Below are 23,873 nucleotides of genomic sequence, written 5' to 3' on the forward strand. Positions count from 1 at the left end.
TGGACAGAGCGTTGTAATGTGGGGGCTTTGAAGGAGGCTCTTGCGGCGACCCTTGTACATTGACAACATGATTAGGACACCAGCTGAGGCGGCAACCGCGGTGGATAAGAGAGAGGATACCGTCATATCCACCGGTAACGAAGAAAACGGAAGTTTCATTATTGGCTTTTCTTTTCCGTGTTAGGGTTTTTTTTTGGGGAACGAGGAATCAAAGAGACTCATGCACGCAGAAGATAACTACAATGCCTGCACTCTATTTTAATAATAAATATTAATATAATAAAACATAAAGTATTTGTTTGGGTGAGTTTTAAAAAAAAATCTTATAAAAAAGTAAAAGTAATTTTATGTTTGGATATCTCATGTAAAAAAGTCTTTTTATTTATCAATTATGTTTGGGTATAAAAATATAAAAATACTTTTTTGTTCATTTATTACATGAAAAACATCTTTTTTTTAAAGAAAAAAAATCTTTTAAAAAAAGATGTAAATTACAACTTCTCAAAAATGATTTTTTTATTTTACTAATGTTTTTACTTTTACTACTAGAAATTTGCCAAATAAGTTAAAAATTAAAAAAAAATCTTTTTTTTTTTAAAAAAAAATTTTAATAAAATAATAGCGCCCAAACATACACAAAGTTATCCAACTATTTTACACTATCCATAAGTAATTCAGTGACCAAGATTTCCCTCCTCTCAAGCAGCATAAACATAACTAGAGCCAACAACCATTAAAGGAATTCGGACTGATCTTCCATTTCCTAAAAATCCTAAACCTCAGAATCAACACCTTATGACCACAAGAGCCAAAGCTGGCATTACAAAACCAAAAACATTCTTATCCACTGGACCACTGCCTCTTCAACTTACATTGATGATGGTCATCTGCTACCCAAAAATGTTACTCAAGCAATGAAATCTATAGAGTGGAAACTAGCTATGATTAAAGAATTTAATGCGTTGCAAAGAAACAAGACATGGGACGTAGTTATTCCACCACCAAATGCTGTAGTTACAAGACAATGTTTGGTACAGCATGTGCATAGAACCTTTTTTTTAGTTTGTTCATAATACTAAATTGTATAAAATTTTCAACTGTTTATTATTAATGTTTTGATAAGGAGACCCGATTAAAAATTTAAAATATAGGACTTCAATCTGTTTACTCATTTTCTTATTTTAAATTGATTTAATTGTTGTTTATCATAGTGCCTTAACGTAATTTAATATCTTGCTCGTACTTTTTATGACTCTTTAAACAAATGAGAACACAAATTGCTTGAATATTAATTATAAGTATATTTGAATTTCTTTAATAGTGTGGTTATGGATGAATATATTGGTAATTGGTAGTGAAACTGCCATTGACAAAAGTGAATCCATTAAGACCTTCTTGATGCAACTCTCAAAGTATGCTATTTTATTCTCTATTTTGGTTTTGAGTGTGGCTAACTTTAGTGTTAAGTAGAGTTTTCTCATTTAATATTTTTAAATTGAAGCTTACATTTCCAAGAGTTTCTTTTAATATATAGATTAATCTCTACATAGAAGTGTTTTCCACTTACAAGCTTTACAAATCTGAAGAGAACGAAACCCCCTAAACGCTGCTTATGTTACATACCTTTTAACAGACTTTTAAATCAATCCAAATCAATTAACACGTGCCTCTTTAACAGGTCCTCCTATTATTTCACTTTTAAAGTTCTAATTGAAAAAAATCCCACATCTTGCTCAAAAGATGGTAATTTTTTTATTTTTTAATCACTACTTTTAAAAAAAGAGTCTTTACTATGCAGGTATAATTGCTGAAGTAATTACATTTTGGCAATTGTTTTACAACTTATTGACGAATTTATTTTCTATTTCTGTTATCAAATTTGAAATATTTGTCCATTTATGTTTTTTTTTAATAAATGCATATGATCTAATAATCTGTTTTTAATTTTTTATATGAATCTGATTTATATATAATTTAAAAAACATAATTTGATAAAACGATTTTAAATACATAACTAATTAAAATGATTTGAAAGAAAATAAAATATTTTGACTCGCTAAAAATAATTTCAGTTCGATAAAATGACTCTAAATATTATTAAAATATACTTTAAATAGAATAAGTTTGTTTCAATAAAATGTAAATTGCTATATCCATATGAATTATTCAATTTAAAATATTCTAAAACAAAAAGTAAAACAAACACAAAGTTAATACATGATTTATTAAGTATGATTTATTAAGTAGATAAATTTCCTTTTAATGTTAAATATGTGTATATATAATTGAATCTAATTCATCAGTTATTTTAGTTGTATAGGTTAATATTTCTCCATTTTCTAACCATTTATTCACCAAAGTTCTAGTATCAACCAACAAAGTTCCAACATCCAATTTAAAAAAGTAAATTAGTTAATTCCTAGAGTTTTCCTCTACGGTAATGTTCTAAAAGCTCAAGTTCTCCAATGCCAAATTTGGTGCCTCAGGTTGCGGCATTGGCCACAAGATTTCCATCCTTAATCTTGACGGGGCTAACCTCAGAGAGAAGGTCCAAGCATGGTGCTGCTCGACATACCCCTTGAAGCAGGAAGTGAGCAGTACAATACCCTACAAGAAATTGTTCAGTGACATCACTCGACGGATCATAAGGTGAAGCCTGCATCATCTCAATCAAACAATTTAACAAATCAATCAATTGTACTAAGAAAAGATCAACTGAAACGGTAGAAGATCATACATACAGGATATCCTGGTTTACCAGGTTGGGGAACATGAAACTTCAATTCCAACTCATGAAACTGTAAATTTATCATATGGACGTAGTGTTCTGACAAGTCAATCGTGCCAGATGCCTTGCGAGACTCAAACTCGGACAGTAGATAGAACCAACGTGAAGCATTCCTTAAGGCGTCCATGGCAAAGCGACGGCCTTGGATGGTGGTGAGATCGCAGGAGATAGCAATGTGGATGCAGATGGCTCCCAGGTTGAAGAGAACAGAGGCCTTCTCCAAATGGATGTTATGCTGAGAAGAGTGCTGTTGAGGGTTGATGGCATTATACCAAACAAAGATAGGTGGGTTGGGTGAGGCATTCATAGGGAAGACAGGCTCAATCATGCAAAGGCATTTGTAATAACGCATGAGGCAGTCACGGCGAAGGGGTAGCGAAAGGTCATCACGCAGCATCTGATTGCGCAATTTGTGTAGCATTTGCAGAAGGCCATCTACTCTCTCTGCCACACTCTCAGAGTATTTGAGGACAAAGTAACTGCGCAGGGACTCATAGAGATTCAAGGGCTCACTCTTCTTCAAAGGAAGGAATGCAAGAATATCTGACGACGAAGAAGACAAGTAAGCTTGGGGGATTGCCGAATCTGACGACCAAGAAGACAAGGAAGATTGGAGGATTGCCGATTCTGTTGGATAAGGAGGAGGCATGTCCCATGGGTAAGCCACCAGCTTTCCATACTTCATCATCTTGAAAGGATTGTACTCCGAGTGGATGAGGTCAATGGGCATTCGTCGTGTTGGTACATGGTATGGCAGCTTGGATACCGTCGAGTGCAGCTTGGCTTTCGTCGAGGACCCGCAGCAAATCCCTCTAACTAATATCTCAGGGACACATTCTGCATCATGATCAAGAGCACAGGATTCGACCGATGAGAATTCATGAGGTCGCTCGGATTCGGGTAGGATGGATGATTGCCTCTGACGAGCCTCCGTCTCAAAGAATGTCGCCTTCTGGTAAAGATGAGTTACCCAGGTTTGGTCAAAAGAGTCGACATGTTTCCGTGCAGCCGAATCAGTAGGTATCAGTTCATATGCTCTACTATAAAGCTTAGAAACCTAGACATCATCATCATCAATTCATCATCATTAGAATGAAGAATAAATGTAAAATCAATCAAGAGTGAAGACTCACCGATATAAACGATAGGGCACATCGGTGTTGTTGGAGAGCGTAACTGGCGTCGTTGTTGTTCAGTTCTTCCCGTAATTCGAACTCGGAAGCCTGAGCGGAGAAGAGGAGGTGCAGAAACTCCGCGAAGACGAGAGTCAAATCGAGGGTGGCGACCACGTCCTTGGCAAAAACCTGCCAGAGTTGGAGGAAGAAATTGGCGGCAACTTTGAAGGCTTCCATTGCAAGGTGACGGCCAAGGGCGGTGGTACGGTCGCAAGAGGCAGCAATCTGGCTGTAGATGGCTCCGAGGTTGAAGACAACAGCGGCCTTCTCCAATTGGATGGCGCTGCGCTGCGAGGAGACCCCATCCTGATGGTCAGGGTTGAAGGCGTCGTACCAGACAAAGAGAATGGGGTCGGCGTCGAAGGAGATAGAGGTGAAGAGTGTCTCAGCCATGGAAAGGCATTTGAAGTAGTGGAGGAGGCAGTCACGTTGCATAGGAAGGGAGAGGTCCGCTCTACGCTCCACCATGTCCCGGCGGCATTTGTTTAGGGTTTCGAGAACGCTTTCAACTTTTTGTGCATCGCTCTCCGAGTATTTTGAGGCTACCAACTTACGTAACGGCAGGTACAGCTCCACCGGATCACTCTTCTTTAGTGGGATTGACAGCATCATTTCCGGGTTTAACAACTCCCGATCATCGTTGTTCATGGCGTCGTCGAATTATGATACGATTAGGAATCACTGAAATGGAATTGGGTTTGGATTTGCAAATTCCGCACTCCTCCCCTCCCCCTTTTAACCTATTCGGGGATTTTTTATTTTTATTTTTTTAAATTATAAAATTTAAAATTTGAATAAGATAAAAAAAACCTCCAATTTATTTTATATTTTAACTTTGCCGCATAAAAAACAAAGAAAGAAGGGATACAATCTAGAATTTACAGATGTCAATGCTTTTAAATTATATGCACCAAAAGGAATGCATGAACTAAGCTTTTAAATTATTGACATCAAGTGGAACTTCCACAAATTGCAGTAAAGGAGGTACTGCCGTACTGATTTAGAAACACAAGGCTTGGTTGTTCTCACATCACTGTAATGATTTCAACAGAGAGAATAACTCATCTTCTGAAGTGGTGAAAATCTTGGTGATTCTGTGGTCGATAAAATTCAGTTACATGGAAACATGTCTCCCAATCTTGATGTGAAATGTTGTCAAGTTAGAAGCAATTAAGATGAAGACAATATCAGAACTGAAAAAATTTAAATGCATCTGATACATTATAACTTAATGGAATAAGTGTTGATCCTGTGGCATACTGGCATGTACCGATGAAAGTGGTAAAGTGATAACTCAAAGTAGCATTAATGTGTTTGAGAATAAGCTTGTTTGTGAGGATACACTGTGCTCAAAGCAAGCCGTTGATGAAGGCGGCAGAGTTAAAAACATGTGAGTTCAGATTTTGGCATCTGCTTAAACTATTTACTAGATTTTGGCCATCTGAAACCATAAATAAGAAGTGGTGTTTAGGTAGTTGAAAACAAATGGAATCAAAGAGACTCAATTACTAGTTTATCATGCACGCAGAAGATAACTACAATGCCTGCACTCTATTTTAATAATAAATTAAATACTAATATAATAAAACATAAAGTTATGCAACTATTTTACACTATCCATAAGTAATTCAGTGACCAAGATTTCCCTCCTCTCAAGCAGCATAAACATAACTAGAGCCAACAACCATTAAAGGAATTCAGACTGATCTTCCATTTCCTAAAAATCCTAAACCTCAGAATCAACACCTTATGACCACAAGAGCCAAAGCTGGCATTACAAAACCAAAAACATTCTTATCCACTGGACCACTGCCTCTTCAACTTACATTGATGATGGTCATCTGCTACCCAAAAATGTTACTCAAGCAATGAAATCTATAGAGTGGAAACTAGCTATGATTAAAGACAAGACATGGGACGTAGTTATTCCACCACCAAATGCTGTAGTTACAAGACAATGTTTGGTACAGCATGTGCATAGAACCTTTTTTTTAGTTTGTTCATAATACTAAATTGTATAAAATTTTCAACTGTTTATTATTAATGTTTGATAAGGAGACCCGATTAAAAATTTAAAATATAGGACTTCAATTTGTTTATTCATTTTCTTATTTTAAATTGATTTAATTGTTGTTTATCATAGTGCCTTAACGTAATTTAGTATCTTCCTCCTACTTCTTATGACGCTTTAAACCAGTGAAACACAAATTGCTTGAATACTAATTATAAGTATATTTGAATTTCTTTAATAGTGTGGTTATGGATGAATATATTGGTAATTGGTAGTGAAACTGCCATTGACAAAAGTGAATCCATTAAGACCTTCTTGATGCAACTCTCAAAGTATGCTATTTTATTCTCTATTTTGGTTTTGAGTTTATTCTCTATTTTGGTTTTGAGTGTGGCTAACTTTAGTGTTAAGTAGAGTTTTCTCATTTAATATTTTTAAATTGAAGCTTACATTTCAAGAGTACCTTTTAATCTATATTATTTAAAAAAAAAAAAAACAAAAGTATACTTTAAAATTTGAAATTTAATTATTAAAAAAAATAATATTTAAGATGAAATTATAATGCTGAAATATTATTTTAGGTAAAAAAAAAAACTATTTTGCAGATCCTGCTTTTATTTCATTGGCACTGCTAATTGAAAAAAAAGTCTCACATCTTGCTCAAAAGATGGTAATTTTTTTATTTTTTAATCATTATTTAATAAAAAAAAAGATCTTTACTTAAAAAAAAAATGCCAATTGTTCTACAAGCCTATGTAAAACGAGATAGAGTTGTTTAGAACTCTTAGTGCAAGCCCTTCATTCTATTTATTTTTTTGTTTAATAAATACAGATCATCTAATAATCTGTTTTTATATGAATCTCATCTGTATATAGTCTAAAAAATACAGTTTGATAAATCGATCTCGAATACATAATTAACTAAAATTATTTGAAAGAAAGAGATGTTATTTTAATTCTATAAAAATAATTTCAGTTCAAAAAATTGACTGAATATTATTAGAGTACACTTTAAATAGAATAATTTTTTTTTCAATAAAATATAAATTCTTATATTCATATGAATTATGCAATTTAAAATATTCTAAAACAACAAGTAAAACAAATACAAAGTTAATACATGATTTATTGAGTAGATAAATTTCCTTTTAATGTTAGATATGTTTATACACAAAACTCATCAGTTAGTTTAGTGTATAGGTTAGTATTTCTCCATATTCATTCTAGTGATCGAATTACATTCTAACAATTTATTCACCAAAGTTCTAGCATCAATCAAGAAAATTCTACCATCTAATTTAAAAAAGTAAATAAGTTAATTCCTAAAGTTTTTCTCTACGGTAATAATCTACAAGCTCATGTCCTCCAATGCTAAATTTGGTGCCTCTAAGGTTGCGGCATTGGCCACAAGATTCCCATCCTTAATCTTGACAGGGCTAACCTCAGAAAGAAGGTCCAAGCATGATGGTGCTTCGCATACCCCTTGAAGCAGGGAGTGAGCCTTACAATACCCTAAAAGAAATTGTTCAGTGACATCACTTGGATCATAACCTAAAAGCTCAGATGTCAACGGATTATAAGCTGAAGCCTGCATCATCTCAATCAAACAATTTAACAAATCAAGATTGACATCAATCAATTGTACTAAGGAAAGATAAACTGAAAAGGTAGATGATTATACATACAACATGTCCAGGTAATGATGATTCATAAGATTGGAGATCACAAAACTTCAATTTCAAGCCGCCAAACTGATTTGTTATCATATGGATGTATTGTTCTGCCAAGTCAATGGTGCCAGATGCCTTGCGAGACTCAAACTTCCACAGTAGAGAGAACCAATGTGAAGCCTCAGTTAAGGCGTCCATGGCAAGGCGATGGCCTTGGATGGTGCTTTGATCGCAGGAGAGAGAAACGTGGGTGCAGAGGGCTCCCAGGTTGAAGAGAACAGAGGCCTTCTCCAAATGGATGTTATGCTGAGAAGAGTTCTGTTGGGTGTTGATGGCATTGTACCAAACAAAGATAGGTGGGTTGGGTGATGCATTCATAGGGAAGACAGGCTCAATCATGCAAAGGCATTTGAAATAATGGACGAGGCAGTCACGGTGAAAGGGTAGAGAAAGGTCATCACGCAGCATCTCATTGCGCAATTTGTGTAGCATTTGGAGAAGGCCTTCTACTCTCTTTGCCACGCTCTCAGAGTATTTGAGGACAAAGTAACTGCGCAGGGACTCATAGAGATTCAAGGGCTCACTCTTCTTCAAAGGAATGAATGCAAGAATATCTGACAACGACGAAGAAGAAGACGACGAGAGGATTGCCGAGTTTGTTGGATAAGGAGGAGGCATGTCCCATGGGTAAGCCACCAGCTTTCCATCCTTCATAATCTTGAAAGGATTGTCCTCCGAGAGGATGAGCTCAACGTACATTTTTTTTTGTCGTAGCATGAGTTCCGTGGTTTTCCTCGAGCGCCTGCAAATCCCTCTAACTAATATCTCTGTGACACATTCTGCATCATGACCAAGAGCAAAAGATTCGACCGATGAGTATACTTGAGGTCGCTCGGATTTGGGTAGGATGGATGATTTCCTCTGATGAGCCTCCGCCTGAAAGAACGTCGCCTTCTGGTAAAGATGTGTTACCCAGGTTCGGTCAAAAGAGTTGACATGTTTGCGTGCAGCCGAATCAGTACGGATCAGTTCATATGCTCTACGATAAAGCTTATAAACCTACATAATCATCATCAATTCATCATCACTAGAATGAAAAATAAATGTAAAATCAATCAAGAGTGAAGACTCACCGATATAAACGATAGGGCACATCGGTGTTGTTGGAGAGCGTCACTGTCGTCGTTGTTGTTGAGTTGTTCGCGTAATTCGAGCTCGGAAGCCTGAGCGGAGAAGAGGAGGTGCAGAAACTCCGCGAAGAGGAGAGTCAAATCGAGGGTGGCGACCACGTCCTTGGCAAAAACCTGCCAGAGTTGGAGGAAGAAATTGGCGGCAACTTTGAAGGCTTCCATTGCAAGGTGACGGCCAAGGGCGGTGGTACGGTCGCAAGAGGCAGCAATCTGGCTGTAGATGGCTCCGAGGTTGAAGACAACAGCGGCCTTCTCCAATTGGATGGCGCTAAGCTGTGAGGAGACCCCATTCTGATGGTCAGGGTTGAAGGCGTCGTACCAGACAAAGAGAATGGGGTCGGCGTCGGAATAGACAGAGGTGAAGAGTGGCTCAACCATGGAAAGGCATTTGAAGTAATGGAGGAGGCAGTCACGTTGCATGGGAAGAGAGAGGTCCCCTCTACTTTCCACCATGTCGCTGCGGCATTTGTTTAGGGTTTGGAGAACGCTTTCAACTTTTTGTGCATCGCTCTCCGAGTATTTTGAGGCTACCAACTTACGTAATGGCAGGTACAGCTCCACCGGATCAGTCTTCTTCAGTGGGATTGACAGCACCCGATCATCGTTGTTCATGGCGTCGTCGAATTATGATACGATTAGGAATCGCTGAAATGGAATTGGATTTGCAGATTCCGCACTCCTCCCCTCCCCCTTTTCAACCTATTCGGGGATTTTTATTTTTTTAAATTATAAAATTTAAAATTTGAATAAGATAAAAAAAAAACCACCAATAAAGAATTTACAGATGTCAATGCTTTTAAATTATATGCACCAAAAGGAATGCATGAACTAAGCTTCTAAATTATTGACATCTGATTTAGAAACGCAAGGCTTGGTTGTTCTCACATCAGTGTATCTAGTTTTAAATGCATCTGATACATTAGAACTTAATGGAATAAGTGTTGATCCCGATGAAAGTGGTAAAGTAATACCTCAAAGTAGCATTAATGTGTGTCAGAACAAGCTTCTTTGTGAGGATACGCAGTGCTCAAAGCAAGCCGTTGATGAAGGCGGCAGAACAAAAAACATGTGAGTTCAGCTTTTGGCATCTGATTAAACTATTTACTAGTTTTTGGCCATCTGAAACCATTTTTACTGCCACTTTTTTGGGTTGAAAACACATTTTTATTATTTAAAGTGGATCTCTTTCTAGAAAATCCAAATATTTTTAGTCCCTTAGTAAAGCTTAAGCACTAAAGAAGATTTTCCAACTTATTCTAAAAGCTGAGATTTTTTGGGTTTTACATTGCTTATCCAAATTTTCACTATAGTAGTCTTAAACCATTAAAGTTCCCTGGTGTTTTCCCGTTCGCCATTAAGAACCATTGTTCACAATAGCTTTGGACATGCGGAATTTGTAATTTCTATATTAGATCAATTACTTGTGTTTCCAAGCTAACTCTTAAGTAAGGACAAAGTGAAACATAAAAATGGAGGCAAACACCAGACAACAATGAACGGCTAAAAAATTTTGATATTGGAACAAAAGGAATGATATACTTTAACATGGTAATTTTTGGTGTTTTTTAAAACTGTGGGAGTACACAAATCGGACCCTCCGATTTGTGTTTAAAAAGTTGAAAAAATCTAGAGTACACAAATCGGAGGGTCCGATTTGTGTAAAAAAATTGAAAAAACTCAGAGTACACAAATCGGACCATGCGAGTTGTTTGATTTTAAAATTTTGCTTAAGAAATCGCATGGTCCGACTTGTGATTTGACAAATATAAATTTCGAAAGCTAGAAAACGGACCCTCCGAGTTGTTTGTTGTTTTCAATTTTTTTATTAATAGAGAACTCGCATGGTCCGAGTTCTGTTCCATTGATACCACATGACTGTAAAGCTTCTGTATTCCCCACATTTGAGTTCAACACCACTTTTTTATCCATATTCAAATTAAAAAACCACAATGAACACTAAGATCAGAAATGGAGGTAGACCTCCTTACAAATGAAAAACGAAAAAAAAAAAAAAAGTGATTAGTTGTTTTTCCATTAGCTGAGAAAAGACTATTTATGGCCTTCTTCTTCAATATGTTTTCTTAGAATATTATTAATTTGTAATATATATATATGAGAAAAGACGGATTTTTTATGATTAATGATTGATGGGTAAGAAGAAACCACAAAAGATTAAGCAGCTTTCATCAGTAGAAATAGCTGAAGCAGCATCATCATCAAAAGAAGCAATAATAGAGCAACAAGAAGAACAACTGAACAACAAAAACAGCTACCTAGGAAAAAAGGAAGACCAAAGAAGATTATTGTGAAAATGGAAGGTGGCGGTGGTGGTGGTGATGTGGAAGAGAGAAAAGCACAAGCAAGCATGGATATTATTATTAGCTCATCATCAATGGAACAAGAACAAGGTAAAGAGAACAAAGAAGAAGAAGCACAAGTTCCTAAAGGAGGGGTGGTGGTTCCTTCTAGAAGCTGAGCTGAGCTAGGAGGAAAAGCAAACCAAGAAAGAGCAGTTAGTTTATGTATTATACATGATTATTATTTATAATTTATGATACTTAGTTCTTTTCTTTATTTCAAAAAAAAAAAAAAAGATTGGTTCAATGGATAGTTATGTTTAGTTTTTTTTAGGGATGATATCAAAAAGTGATATTATTATTGGAAATTAAACAAGAAGTTTCAGTTATCAAGACCAAACTCCTCTTCAAATATATATATATATATTGAAGATTAATCTTTATCTATCTTGGAGGGTTCATAAGTATTCTAATCCTTGTTTGAATCATATATTATGTTATAGCCTATGAGTTCATAAATCTTATTAGCTGTAACTTTAATTGAAAACATGAACTTGAATGCTATATTTGAAGTTAACATCAAATTTATTGGGGTGGTGATGTTCCTCAAATGCTTTAATTTGAACTATCAATTACTTTGTGCATATATAATGATATATTGTGGTATATATTTTCTTAAATCTTTCAAACATGTCTTTTTCTTTATATTTATATCTGATTACTACCATGTCTTGGCCTCATTAGTTTGATGTTTGCATACATATTAATAATTGATTATGGGGATTCAATTTGATTGCTACTAGTGTCAATTCTTGGAATCATCTTCAAAATATTTAAATATTACTTATATATATATATATAGACACAGAGACACACACACTTTATGATTGTTTTAGTTTCTTGTCTTTGAGGGATGGTTGATTACAAAATAATATATGAGAACTTGAGGAAAGTAGAGAGAAATTATCAATTGAAATTAAAGAAGAGAGAGGATATGAATATATATTTTTGGTTAGGTAGGGTTGGCTCTACAATATAAAACATGATAATATTTCATTCTATCATAAGTCATATCTATAACAGATCATTTAATTCTCATATAATACAACATTGCATAATATATTATATCCAATAAGGACATATGGTATATGTATTAAGGCTTAAATATATAGTACGAGAAATATGAAAGTAATGAAGAACTCAGAAATTGATTGAAGTTTTAATTGTGTAATTCTCAGTTTATCAATTCTTATGCACATAGGGGTTTGAGAGAAATTTGTAAAGAAAAAACACTGTGCCAACTAAAGCTTTTCTCTACGGTAATGCTACAGTTGTTGTGTCTCCTGCAAGCTCATGTTCTCCAATGCCAAATTTGGTGCCCTCTAAGGTTGCGGCATTGGCCACAAGATTTCCATCCTTAATCTTGACGGGGCTAACCTCAGAGAGAAGGTCCAAGCATGGTGCTGCTCGACATACCCCTTGAAGCCGGGAGTGAGCATTAGAATACCCTAAAACAAATTGTTGAGTGACATCACTCGATGGATCATAAGCTAAAGGAGGCCCAGATGTCGACGGATAATAAGCTGAAACCTGCATCATCTCAATCAAACAATTTAACAAATCAAGATTGACATCAATCAATTGTACTAAGAAAAGATCAACTGAAACGGTAGATGATCATACATACAGGATATCCAGATAATGATGGTTCATCAGGTTGGGGAACACGAAACATCAATTCCAAGTGGTGAAAATGAAAATCTAGGACATGGAAGTAGTGTCGTGACACGTCAATCGTGCCAGATGCCTTGCGAGACTCAAACGTGGACATTAGATAGAACCAATGCGAAGCTTCCTTTTTGGCGTCCATGGCAAGGCGACGGCCTTGGACGGTGGTGAGATCGCAGGAGAGAGCAATGTGGGTGCAGATGGCTGCCAGGTTGAAGAGAACAGAGGCCTTCTCCAAATGGATGTTATGCTGAGAAGAGTGCTGTTGAGGGTTGATGGCATTGTACCAAACAAAGATAGGTGGGTTGGGTGATGCATTCATAGGGAAGACAGGCTCAATCATGCAAAGGCATTTGTAATAACGCATGAGGCAGTCACGGCGAAGGGGTGGCGAAAGGTCATCACGCAGCATCTCATTGCGCAATTTGTGTAGCATTTCCAGAAGGCCATCTACTCTCTCTGCCACACTCTCAGAGTATTTGAGGACAAAGTAACTGCGCAGGGACTCATAGAGATTCAAGGGCTCACTCTTCTTCAAAGGAATGAATGCAAGAATATCTGATGACAAAGAAGACAAGGAAGATGAGAGGATTGCCGAATCTGTTGGATAAGGAGGAGGCATGTCCCATGGGTAAGCCACCAGCTTTCCATACTTCATCATCTTGAAAGGATTGTACTCCGAGAGGTTGAGGTCAATGTACGTTTGTTTTCGTTCTTCGTGTAGCAGCTTGCGTACAGACGAGGACCCGCAGCAAATCCTTCTAACTAATATCTCAGGGACACATTCTGCATCATGATCAAGAGCACAAGATGTGACCGATTTGAATTCAGGAGGTCGCTCGGATTTGGGTAGGATGGATGATTGCCTCTGACGAGCCTCCGCCTCAAAGAATGTGGCCTTCTGGTAAAGATGAGTTACCCAGGTTTGGTCAAAAGAGTCGACATGTTTCCGTGCAGCCGAATCAGTAGGTATCAGTTCATATGCTCTATGATAAAGATCATAAACCTACATCATCATCGTCAATTCATCATCATTAGAATGAAAAATAAATGTAAAATCAATCAAGAGTGAAGACTCACCGATCTAAACAATAGGGCACATCGGTGTTGTTGGAGAGCGTAACTGGCGTCGTTGTTGTTCAGTTCTTCCCGTAATTCGAACTCGGAAGCCTGAGCGGAGAAGAGGAGGTGCAGAAACTCCGCGAAGACGAGAGTCAAATCGAGGGTGGCGACCACGTCCTTGGCAAAAACCTGCCAGAGTTGGAGGAAGAAATTGGCGGCAACTTTGAAGGCTTCCATTGCAAGGTGACGGCCAAGGGCGGTGGTACGGTCGCAAGAGGCAGCAATCTGGCTGTAGATGGCTCCGAGGTTGAAGACAACAGCGGCCTTCTCCAATTGGATGGCGCTGCGCTGCGAGGAGACCCCATCCTGATGGTCAGGGTTGAAGGCGTCGTACCAGACAAAGAGAATGGGGTCGGCGTCGGAGGAGAGAGAGGTGAAGAGTTTCGCAACCATGGAAAGGCATTTGAAGTAGTGGAGGAGGCAGTCACGTTGCATGGGAAGGGAAAGGTCCGCTCTAGGCTCCACCATGTCCCGGCGGCATTTGTTTAGGGTTTGGAGAACGCTTTCAACTTTTTGTGCATCGCCCTCCGAGTATTTGGAGGCTACCAACTTACGTAACGGCTGGTATAGCTCCACCGGATCAGTCTTCTTCAGTGGGGCTGACAGCACCCGGTCATCGTTGTTCATGGCGGCGGCGTCGAATTGTGATACGATTAGGAATCCCTGAATTGGAATTGGGTTTGGATTTGCAAATTCCCCACTCCTCCCCTCCCCTTTTAACCTATTCGGGGATTTTTTATTTTTTATTTTTTAAATTATAAAAATTAAAATTTGAATAAGATTAAAAAAAAAACCTCCGATTTAAGAGGTATATTTTCCAGTGTTTGTTGCTGCTGTGTGGCTGTTGTTTTTATGCACTTAACCACATCCCTTTAAGTGAAAGATATCATCATTTTTTACCGTGAAAGATATCATCACTGTGTGGCTGTTGTCATTTGAGTTTTGTTTGTTTACTCTTCTTTTATCCTTGTACATTTCCATTTGATGCATTTGGTGATTATATATGGTTCTGACTTTTATACAGGTTTACACAAACTGGAAGATTTGAAGCCTGAAAAGACTATCAGGACTGACAAATCTTAAATCACTTAATCTGGACGGCCGACAGATTACTGATGTTGGACTTGCAAATCTCACAAGTAAACTTTTCATTGTGTCTGCTATGCTTTTTCTTATTGTATCATTTTTAAGTTGGAGCTTTTATTACAAGAACTATGGACTCTTGCTATATAGAGGGTGCTACATAATAATGTTGAGCAAGAATCAATAACTCAAATTGTGCTCTGTAGCATGATGAATTTCCTATGTTGATGGGCACAGGGATCTTCTTGAAGGTGACCCCTACTTGAAGCAAAGGCTTCGTCTTCGCGACTCATTACAAGCCTACACGTTGAAGAGAATCCGCGACCCCGACTACCATGTCAAGTTAAGGCCACATTTGTCAAAGGAATTCATGGAATCCTCAACCCAAAAAGTGAGTATGCTCCTGGTTTGGAGGACACACTTATCTTGACAATGAAGGGTATTGCTGCTGGCATGCAAAACACAGGTTAAGAAGCTGAAAAAAATTTGCATTTTTTTTGTTATGTCATTGGATATGTAAACATTGTATAACCTATTCTATGATGTCTGCTGGATATTTAGATCAGCATCATATGACTGTGTCTCTAATACTATTGTTATCTATATAATAAGACTTTGATCCCTTATGATGGCATATTTGGTTATATATGATAAACGTAATTAATAAGCAATCCCAGAAAACCAAAAGTAATTAATTAGGGATATCTATCTAAGAATGGTGTTAAAAGCCTATTTTTCATCCCTTGACATGTTTAAGAGAAAAAAAAATTAAATGGCTCTTGACAATTATTTCAAAAGACAACGAGGACATCAATTAAAAAAATATATTTTTCAATTTATGATTTTTATTTTGATGAGACTAATTAGTTCCTTTGTCAATATTTTCTAGTTGTATTAACCGAGTAAGCCTATATAGCATATTAAATGGTTGATTTATCCATTGAGAATCAACTACGATTAACAAATTCTTTTTTATTAGGAGCCTTTGTTGTCTTTTAAGAATAATTATCTTGGTCGTTTAGTTTTTATTTTTATTTTTTATTATCCTTTTTCAAATACATTAGCTAAATTTATTGTGTAAAACTAAAAAATATTAATGATTTTTAAACTATTTTTATTTATAAAAATTAAATAGAGGACATATTAGTGATTAACGTGTCATATAAATATGTTTTAAAGAAAAATTATTGACAAAAAAAAACTAATAATCTCACAAATTTAAATATTAAAAATAAAAAGGAGTAATTTTTTTGTTTGAAACCTAATAATCCTTCAAAAGAATTACCACATACCGGGTTTGATCACTCTATATTTAACCTCCTATACCACACAACATATGGATGGATTCAACTCAACAACATCAAATCCTCCACTACATGATTTCAAGAACATCTCTTTGATCATTTCATGGTCGAAGAAACCAACTTTGGTTTGGTCCCATGCGAACACAAAACGTTTTCCTATACATTGGAGACAACCTATGGTAGATCGGCACCACGTGTCGATATGGTGTCATGGCACAATAGATTTATTTGAGTAAACTTTAAAATATATATTTTTTTAATTATTTTAAAAAAAAATATTTTAAAAGAATAAAAATAATTTTATATTTAAATATTTTATATAAAAAAATATTTTTTATTACTTATATTTAAATATAATAATATAAAAAATAATTTTTTAAAAAATATAAATTATAACTTTTTAAATACTTTTTAAAAATTTTCAAATGTACTAAAAAAAATTTATTAAAAAAAATTATTAATTTAATAACATCCAAATAAACTCGATTATATAATAGGCTTTGGTTTTTGATTTAGCCTCCGCATAGAGGGTCTCATCACTATCTCCTTTGATGAGGGTGTAGGGTGGACCCCTTTTTTCTTGTCCACGGAAATAATGTGATATGATTCATGGAACCAATATTATGGAATATGCCACTCTTATGGCGAGCATTAGCGACATGAAAATGATCAAAAGGGTAGAAAATAAAGCACATTTTATTCCTAAAAGAATTAGGTAAAGATTAGTTAAGTATTAGTTAGGTTGTTAATTATAGAAAAATAGATATTTTTATTTTTTTTATTTTTTTGTAAAGTATAATTTTATATTATTTAATATTTTTATTTTTTTTATCTCACTTAAAGAATATAAAATAAAATATCACACTTCACAAAATAATTGAGAAGATCTATTTTTATTATCTATTTATTCTTTAAATAGGGAATGATAAATGGTAAGTTTTAATTATGTAAAAACTATGATTAAATTTGACATGAATTATTAACAGTATTATTGTAATAAAACTAATAATTGGTAAGAGATTAATGATTTTCAATAGCAAAATCTATATTATAATGATATCAGATTAGTTACGAAAGCTGAAAATCACGTGAAAAAACATATATATATATATATATATATATATATATATATATATATATATATATATATATATATATGAGTAACTCTTAGACGAGCATGTGATTATCATACAATTGATAAATAAATAATTACTGCTCATTAAAACATAATAATAATAATAATAATAATAATAATAATAATAATAATAATAATAATAATATTTACAGAAAACATTATAAAGTTTAAAAACATTTTATGTAAACTAAAAAAATGTAAAAAATTATATAGGTCTTGTACCGTACCTATAAATCGGAACTACCAACCTATATTTCGGATAACACTAGCCACGTCAAACAAGTAACTAACAGATAATCACGTCACAATAATAATCACCAAGAATCTCGGTATAAGCTGAGATTCACTCCAGCAAATCATCTAATGGAAACCGCCCATAGACCTATAAAGCGGAAACCTCTAAACTAATGAACCTCAGCTTAAGTAGCAACACCTGAACATCTCAATACTTACATCTCACGCTCATATTTGAATATTGATATTTTTTACTCTCCTCTAACTTGAGTGTCGGAGTCCTTTTTGTAGGTACCCCGCTCGGTTCGTGTTCAAGCAAGGCATTTTTCGATGCCGACCAGGTCTCTCCTCCCAACAGCAGGCAGAATTCGACCTATAACGCGGAGACGTGTGTCCTTGTCGGAACATTGGCGCCCACCATGGGGCCAAGCACCTCACTTTGTTTTCTGATTATTTTTTCGAGCTAACAGCACTACATTGGCCCATATTTCCTCTTCCCTTTTTTCTTTTTTCAGGAACCATGACGGATCGCTCGGCAATACCCTCGACCAATCCAAACAATGCCGACCTATTGGCGGCAAATGCCGCCTTGTTAGCGAAAAACCAACGAATGGCTGAGCTTCTGGAGGCCATACAGAATAACGACGAGCAAAAGGCCAATAAGAAAGCGAATACTGACCAACACGAGGAACATCAATCGGAGTCAAACGCGAAGACGGGAGAAACCAATCCCAAAACGACGAGACGACGAACAAACCCCTTTTCAGCAGAGATAATTTTCACTATAGTAGTCTTAAACCATTAAAATTCCCTGCTGTTTTCCCGTTCGCCATTAAGAACCATTGTTCACAATAGCTTTTGACATGCGGAATTTGTAATTTCTACATTAGATCAATTACTTGTGTTTCCAAGCTAACTCTTAAGTAAGGGCAAAGTGAAACACAAAAATGGAGGCAAACACCAGACAGCAATGAACACTAAGATCAGAAATGGAGGTAGACCTCCTTACAAATGAAAAACGAAAAAAAAAAAAGTGATTAGTTGTTTTCCCATTAGCTGAGAAAAGACTATTTATGGCCTTCTTCTTCAATATGTTTTTTTAGAATATTATTAATTTGTAATATATATATATATATATATATATATATATATGAGAAAAGACTGATTTTTTATGATTAATGATTGATGGGTAAGAAGAAACCGCAAAAGATTAAGCAGCTTTCATCAGTAGAAATAGCTGAAGCAGCATGATCATCAAAAGAAGCAATAATAGAGCAACAAGAAGAACAGCTACCTAGGAAAAGAGGAAGACCAAAGAAGATTATTGTGAAAATGGAAGGTGGTGGTGGTGGTGGTAATGTGGAAGAGAGAAAAGCACAAGCAAGCATGGATATTATTATTAGCTCATCATCAATGGAACAAGAACAAGGTAAAGAGAACAAAGAAGAAGAAGCACAAGTTCCTAAAGGAGGGGTGGTGGTTCCTTCTAGAAGCTGAGCTGAGCTAGGAGGAAAAGCAAACCAAGAAAGAGCAGTTAGCAGTTAGTTTATGTATTATACATGATTATTATTTATAATTTATGATACTTAGTTCTTTTCTTTATTTCAAAAAAAAAAAGATTGGTTCAATGGATAGTTATGTTTAGTTTTTTTAGGGATGATATCAAAAAGTGATATTATTATTGGAAATTAAACAAGAAGTTTCAGTTATCAAGACCAAACTCCTCTTCAAATATATATATATATATTGAAGATTAATCTTTATCTATCTTGGAGGGTTCATAAGTATTCTAATCCTTGTTTGAATCATATATTATGTTATAGCCTATGAGTTCATAAATCTTATTAGCTGTAACTTTAATTGAAAACATGAACTTGAATGCTATATTTGAAGTTAACATCAAATTTATTGGGGTGGTGATGTTCCTCAAATGCTTTAATTTGAACTATCAATTACTTTGTGCATATATAATGATATATTGTGGTATATATTTTCTTAAATCTTTCAAACATGTCTTTTTCTTTATATTTATATCTGATTACTACTGTTCCTACCCTGGCCCAAGGATAAAGGCCCAGGTCCAAATAAAAGGCCTAATCCAAAGAATTAAGCCTAGCTAAGCATCGACCTTCATATAAGAAGTCGGTGTTGACCACGACTTACTCTAAAGAAGTCGGACATGATATTAGCTGGCAGATAAACACTCATTCAAATGAGTAACCGCCCCTAAAATCTCTCTACCCGCTTCATCAAGCCATATCTTAACCTCCCTAAGATAAAGGGACGGTTAACACCCAAAAGATACGGCACTACTCCAACGGTGGTTATTGGCTCACCACTATAAATACACTGACACCCCTCAGGTATCTCTAAGCCCAATACTCTTTAGACCTGCTAACACCCTTGCTAACTTAGGCATCGGAGTGTCTTTGCAGGTACCACCCCCCATCCATTCGCGCATACAAGTCGGAAGGAGACTCCAGCATACGAACCAGCTCGGAGACTACCATCCGTGGACGATTGGGCCAACTAGCGCCATCTATTCTATTAATCTCCGGTTAACCACCGTAACATTGGCGCCGTTGCCGGGGACCCGAGAGATCATCTATCGATGGCGGACAGATCCCACGAAGAAGGCCATGTGGAGACAGATTCTGAACAAGAGAATCTGGACACAGGCAATAACGATGTGGACATCGCCCTCCACCAGGAAGTTGACAATCAGCATAGAGAGGGCACCTCCGGGGTAAAAAAAACCCGAAGGTAAACTCCTCAGAAGGGCGCGAGTCAGAAAAAAGAGGACCATCCCACGTAACTGAACTCATGGGGTTAGTCCACTGCCGCCTGGAACAGTTAGAACAAGAGCGGAAGCGGCAAAAGGAAACTGAAAAGAGCCTAAAAGAGGAGATGGAATGACGAAAAGAGTTAGAAAGAAAACTCTTAAAGTTAGAATCCTCCCTCAAAGGTCGTAACTCCCGTGATGAACAAGAAGAACTACCTTTAGGTGGGGAGGATCCTTTTAGCGAGGACATAATGAGAGCAAAGGTTCTGAGAAACTTTAAAAGCCCTGACATGGACCTCTACGATGGAACCACGGATCCAAAGCATCACCTGAGTAACTTCAAAAGTCGGATGTACCTAGCCGATGCTTCCGACGCTACGCGATGCAAAGCTTTTCCGACCACTCTATCAAAAGCAGCAATGAAGTGGTTCGATAGCCTCCCCCCGAGGTCGGTTACTAGCTTTGAAGACCTCTCAAGGAAGTTTCTGATGAGGTTCTCAATCCAGAAAGACAAAGTGAAACATGCACCGAGCCTCCTAGGAATAAAACAGGAAGTCGGAGAACCTCTACGAACCTATATGGAAAGGTTCAATAAAGCATGTTTGGAGATTCAATAACTACCCACAGAGGCAGTCATAATGGGGTTAGTCAATGGACTCAGAGAAGGTCCCTTATCACAGTCCATATCTAAAAGACACCCCGTTTCTCTAAGTGATGTACAAGAAAGAGCTGAAAAGTACATCAATATGGAGGAAAATGCCAAATTAAGAGACCTGAGCTGGCGACCTGGGGCCCCTCCCTCAACAAAAGAGAGGGAAAGGGAAACCAAGAAAAAGGAAGAACTCGGTCTCGAAAGGCCAAGGAAATATCACTCTTATACTCCCCTGAAAGTTTCTATAGTGGATGTATACAGAGAGATTTGTAACACTGAAAGACTGCCACCCCCTAGACCCATTAAAAATAAAAAAGGGGGGAGCCGCAGCGATTACTGCGAGTACCATAAAATATATGGTCACTCCACAAACGACTGCTACGACCTCAAGAATGTGATAGAAAAGCTGGCTAGAGAAGGTCGGTTTGATAGATATCTCATAGAAAGGTCGGACAGTCATGGAAAAAGAAAGCGAGATGATATGGATAGAAGAGACCCACCACCGCAGACTCCAGAGATACATATCCACATGATCTCAGGAGGGTTTGCAGGAGGGGGACTTACCAAATCCTCTCGCAAAAGACATCTCAAAAGAGTCTACCAGGTCGGGGAGGAGACACCCGACCTTCCCACCATTTCATTCACAAAAGAAGATGGGCAAGGAATAATCCCTGGACACGATGATCCAGTGGTAATAACTATGATCCTAGCAAATGCCCATCTCCATAGAACCCTAGTAGACCAAGGAAGCTCGGCGGACATTCTTTTCAAGCCTGCTTTCGACAAGCTAGGGTTAGATGAGAGAGAGCTAAGAGCCTATCCCGACACCCTATATGGATTAGGGGATACGCCAATAAAACCACTAGGATTTTTGCCCCTTCACACCACTTTTGAAAAAGGGGAAAAATCAAAGACTCTGAGCATAGACTTCATAGTCATTGATGTGGGGTCAGCTTATAATGCTTTAATCGGCAGAACTACCCTTAATCGGCTCGGAGCGGTGGTATCCACTCCCCACCTCTGCATGAAATTCCCGACCTCAGCGGGAATAGCAACGGTGAGGGGAGATCAAAAATTGGCGAGAAAATGCTACAATAAAAGCCTAAATCTGAAAGGAAAGAACAGAGAAGTTCACACAATAGAGCTCGGCGGTACAAGAGCCAGAGAAGAGCTGCGACCACAACCGGGAGGAAAAACCGAGGAGATACAGGTCGGTAAAGAGGAAGGGAAAAACACTTATATAGGAGCCAACCTAGGGGGAACTCTAAAACAAGAGTTGGCTAAACTCCTAAGAGATAATTCCGACCTCTTCGCCTGGAAGGCCTCTGACATGCCTGGGATTGACCCCAAGCTCATGTCCCACAAGCTCTCGGTTCATCCAGGGTCCCGACCTATACAACAAAGAAGACGCAAGCTCGGCCCAGAACGAGCCCTAATAGTAGAAGAGCAAGTACAGGCACTCCTGGAAGCCGGCTTTATCAGAGAGGTCAAGTACCCAACATGGCTAGCCAATGTAATGCTAGTCAAAAAATAGAATGGCAAATGGAGAATGTGTGTCGACTATACCGACCTAAATAAGGCATGTCCTAAGGACCCTTTATCCCCTACCAAGTATTGATACCCTAGTGGATTCCAGCTTGGGGTACCAATGATTATCATTCATGGACGCCTACTCGGGATATAATCAAATCCCGATGTATGAGCCAGACCAGGAGAAAACATCATTCATCACACCCAGAGCTAACTTTTGCTACGTGGTCATGCCATTCGGATTGAAGAATGCAGGAGCCACATATCAAAGGTTGATGAATAAAGTGTTTTCCCCTCACCTGGGGAGCCTAATGGAAGTATACGTCGACGACATGCAAGTAAAAACTAAGAAGGAAGTCGACCTCTTGTCTGACCTCTCACAAGTCTTCGACACCATAAGGCTGCATGGGATGAGACTAAATCCTGTAAAGTGCGCCTTCGCGGTGGAGGCAGGAAAATTTCTAGGATTTATGCTAACACAAAGAGGGATTGAGGCCAATCCCGATAAATGTAGAGCCATCCTAGAAATGAAAAGCCCGACTTGTTTGAGAGAAGTCCAGCAGCTCAATGGCCGACTTGCAGCCCTCTCCAGATTTTGGCAGGATCGGCACTAAAATCCCTTCCACTATTTTCCTTATTAAGAAAGGGATGCCAATTCGAATGGACTCCGGAATGCGAAGAGGCGTTCCAAGAGTTCAAAAAGTTTTTAAGCCAACCTCCTATCCTAACCCGACCAGTACCGGGGAAAGACCTCGTTCTGTACTTATCCGTGGCAAACAGGGCTGTCTCGTCAGCCCTGATAAAAGAAGACGAGGTCGGACAACATCCAGTCTACTTTATCAGTAAAGTCCTACAAGGCCATGAACTAAGGTACCACAAACTAGAAAAGTTTGCCTACTCCTTAGTAATAGCCTCACGAAGGCTACGACCTTACTTTCAAGCTCACACAATAAGAGTCCGTACGAACCAACCCATGAAGCAAATCCTCCAAAAGACAGATGTTGCAGGGAGAATGGTTCAATGGGCAATAGAGCTCTCCGAGTTCGATTTGAGATATGAAACTCGGACAGCAATTAAAGCCCAATGCCTCACCGACTTCGTGGCAGAATACGCAGGGGATCAAGAGAAAAAGCCGACTACATGGGAACTCTATGTAGACGGATCCTCCAACA

General features: G+C 37.4%; 1 protein-coding gene across 1 annotated transcript; it reads right to left on the bottom strand.

Annotated features, from left to right (window-relative positions):
* Positions 1 to 12,320: 12,320 nt before the first annotated feature.
* Positions 12,321 to 14,679, bottom strand: LOC130936046 (pH-response regulator protein palA/RIM20-like). The gene is made up of 3 exons (XM_057866019.1): positions 13,940 to 14,679; positions 12,819 to 13,865; positions 12,321 to 12,721 (listed from the first exon to the last, which is right to left on the bottom strand). Exons 1-3 carry the CDS (start codon positions 14,606 to 14,608, stop codon positions 12,446 to 12,448), a joined length of 1,992 nt encoding a protein of 663 aa, XP_057722002.1. The 5' UTR covers positions 14,609 to 14,679; the 3' UTR covers positions 12,321 to 12,445.
* Between the last annotated feature and the right edge of the window lie 9,194 nt (positions 14,680 to 23,873).

The sequence above is a fragment of the Arachis stenosperma genome, chromosome 6 (assembly GCF_014773155.1).
Source record: "Arachis stenosperma cultivar V10309 chromosome 6, arast.V10309.gnm1.PFL2, whole genome shotgun sequence".
NCBI classification, from domain to species: Eukaryota; Viridiplantae; Streptophyta; class Magnoliopsida; order Fabales; family Fabaceae; genus Arachis; species Arachis stenosperma.

Excerpts from the sequence above, each read along its gene's own strand:
- LOC130936046 (XM_057866019.1), bottom strand. The coding sequence starts at position 14,608 with ATGAACAACGATGACCGGGTGCTGTCAGCCCCACTGAAGAAGACTGAT. Across the intron at positions 13,866-13,939 it reads GTGCCCTATTGTTTAGATCG|GTTTATGATCTTTATCATAG; the intron begins GTGAGTCTTCAC and ends ATGATGATGTAG. Across the intron at positions 12,722-12,818 it reads CATCATTATCTGGATATCCT|GTTTCAGCTTATTATCCGTC; the intron begins GTATGTATGATC and ends GAGATGATGCAG.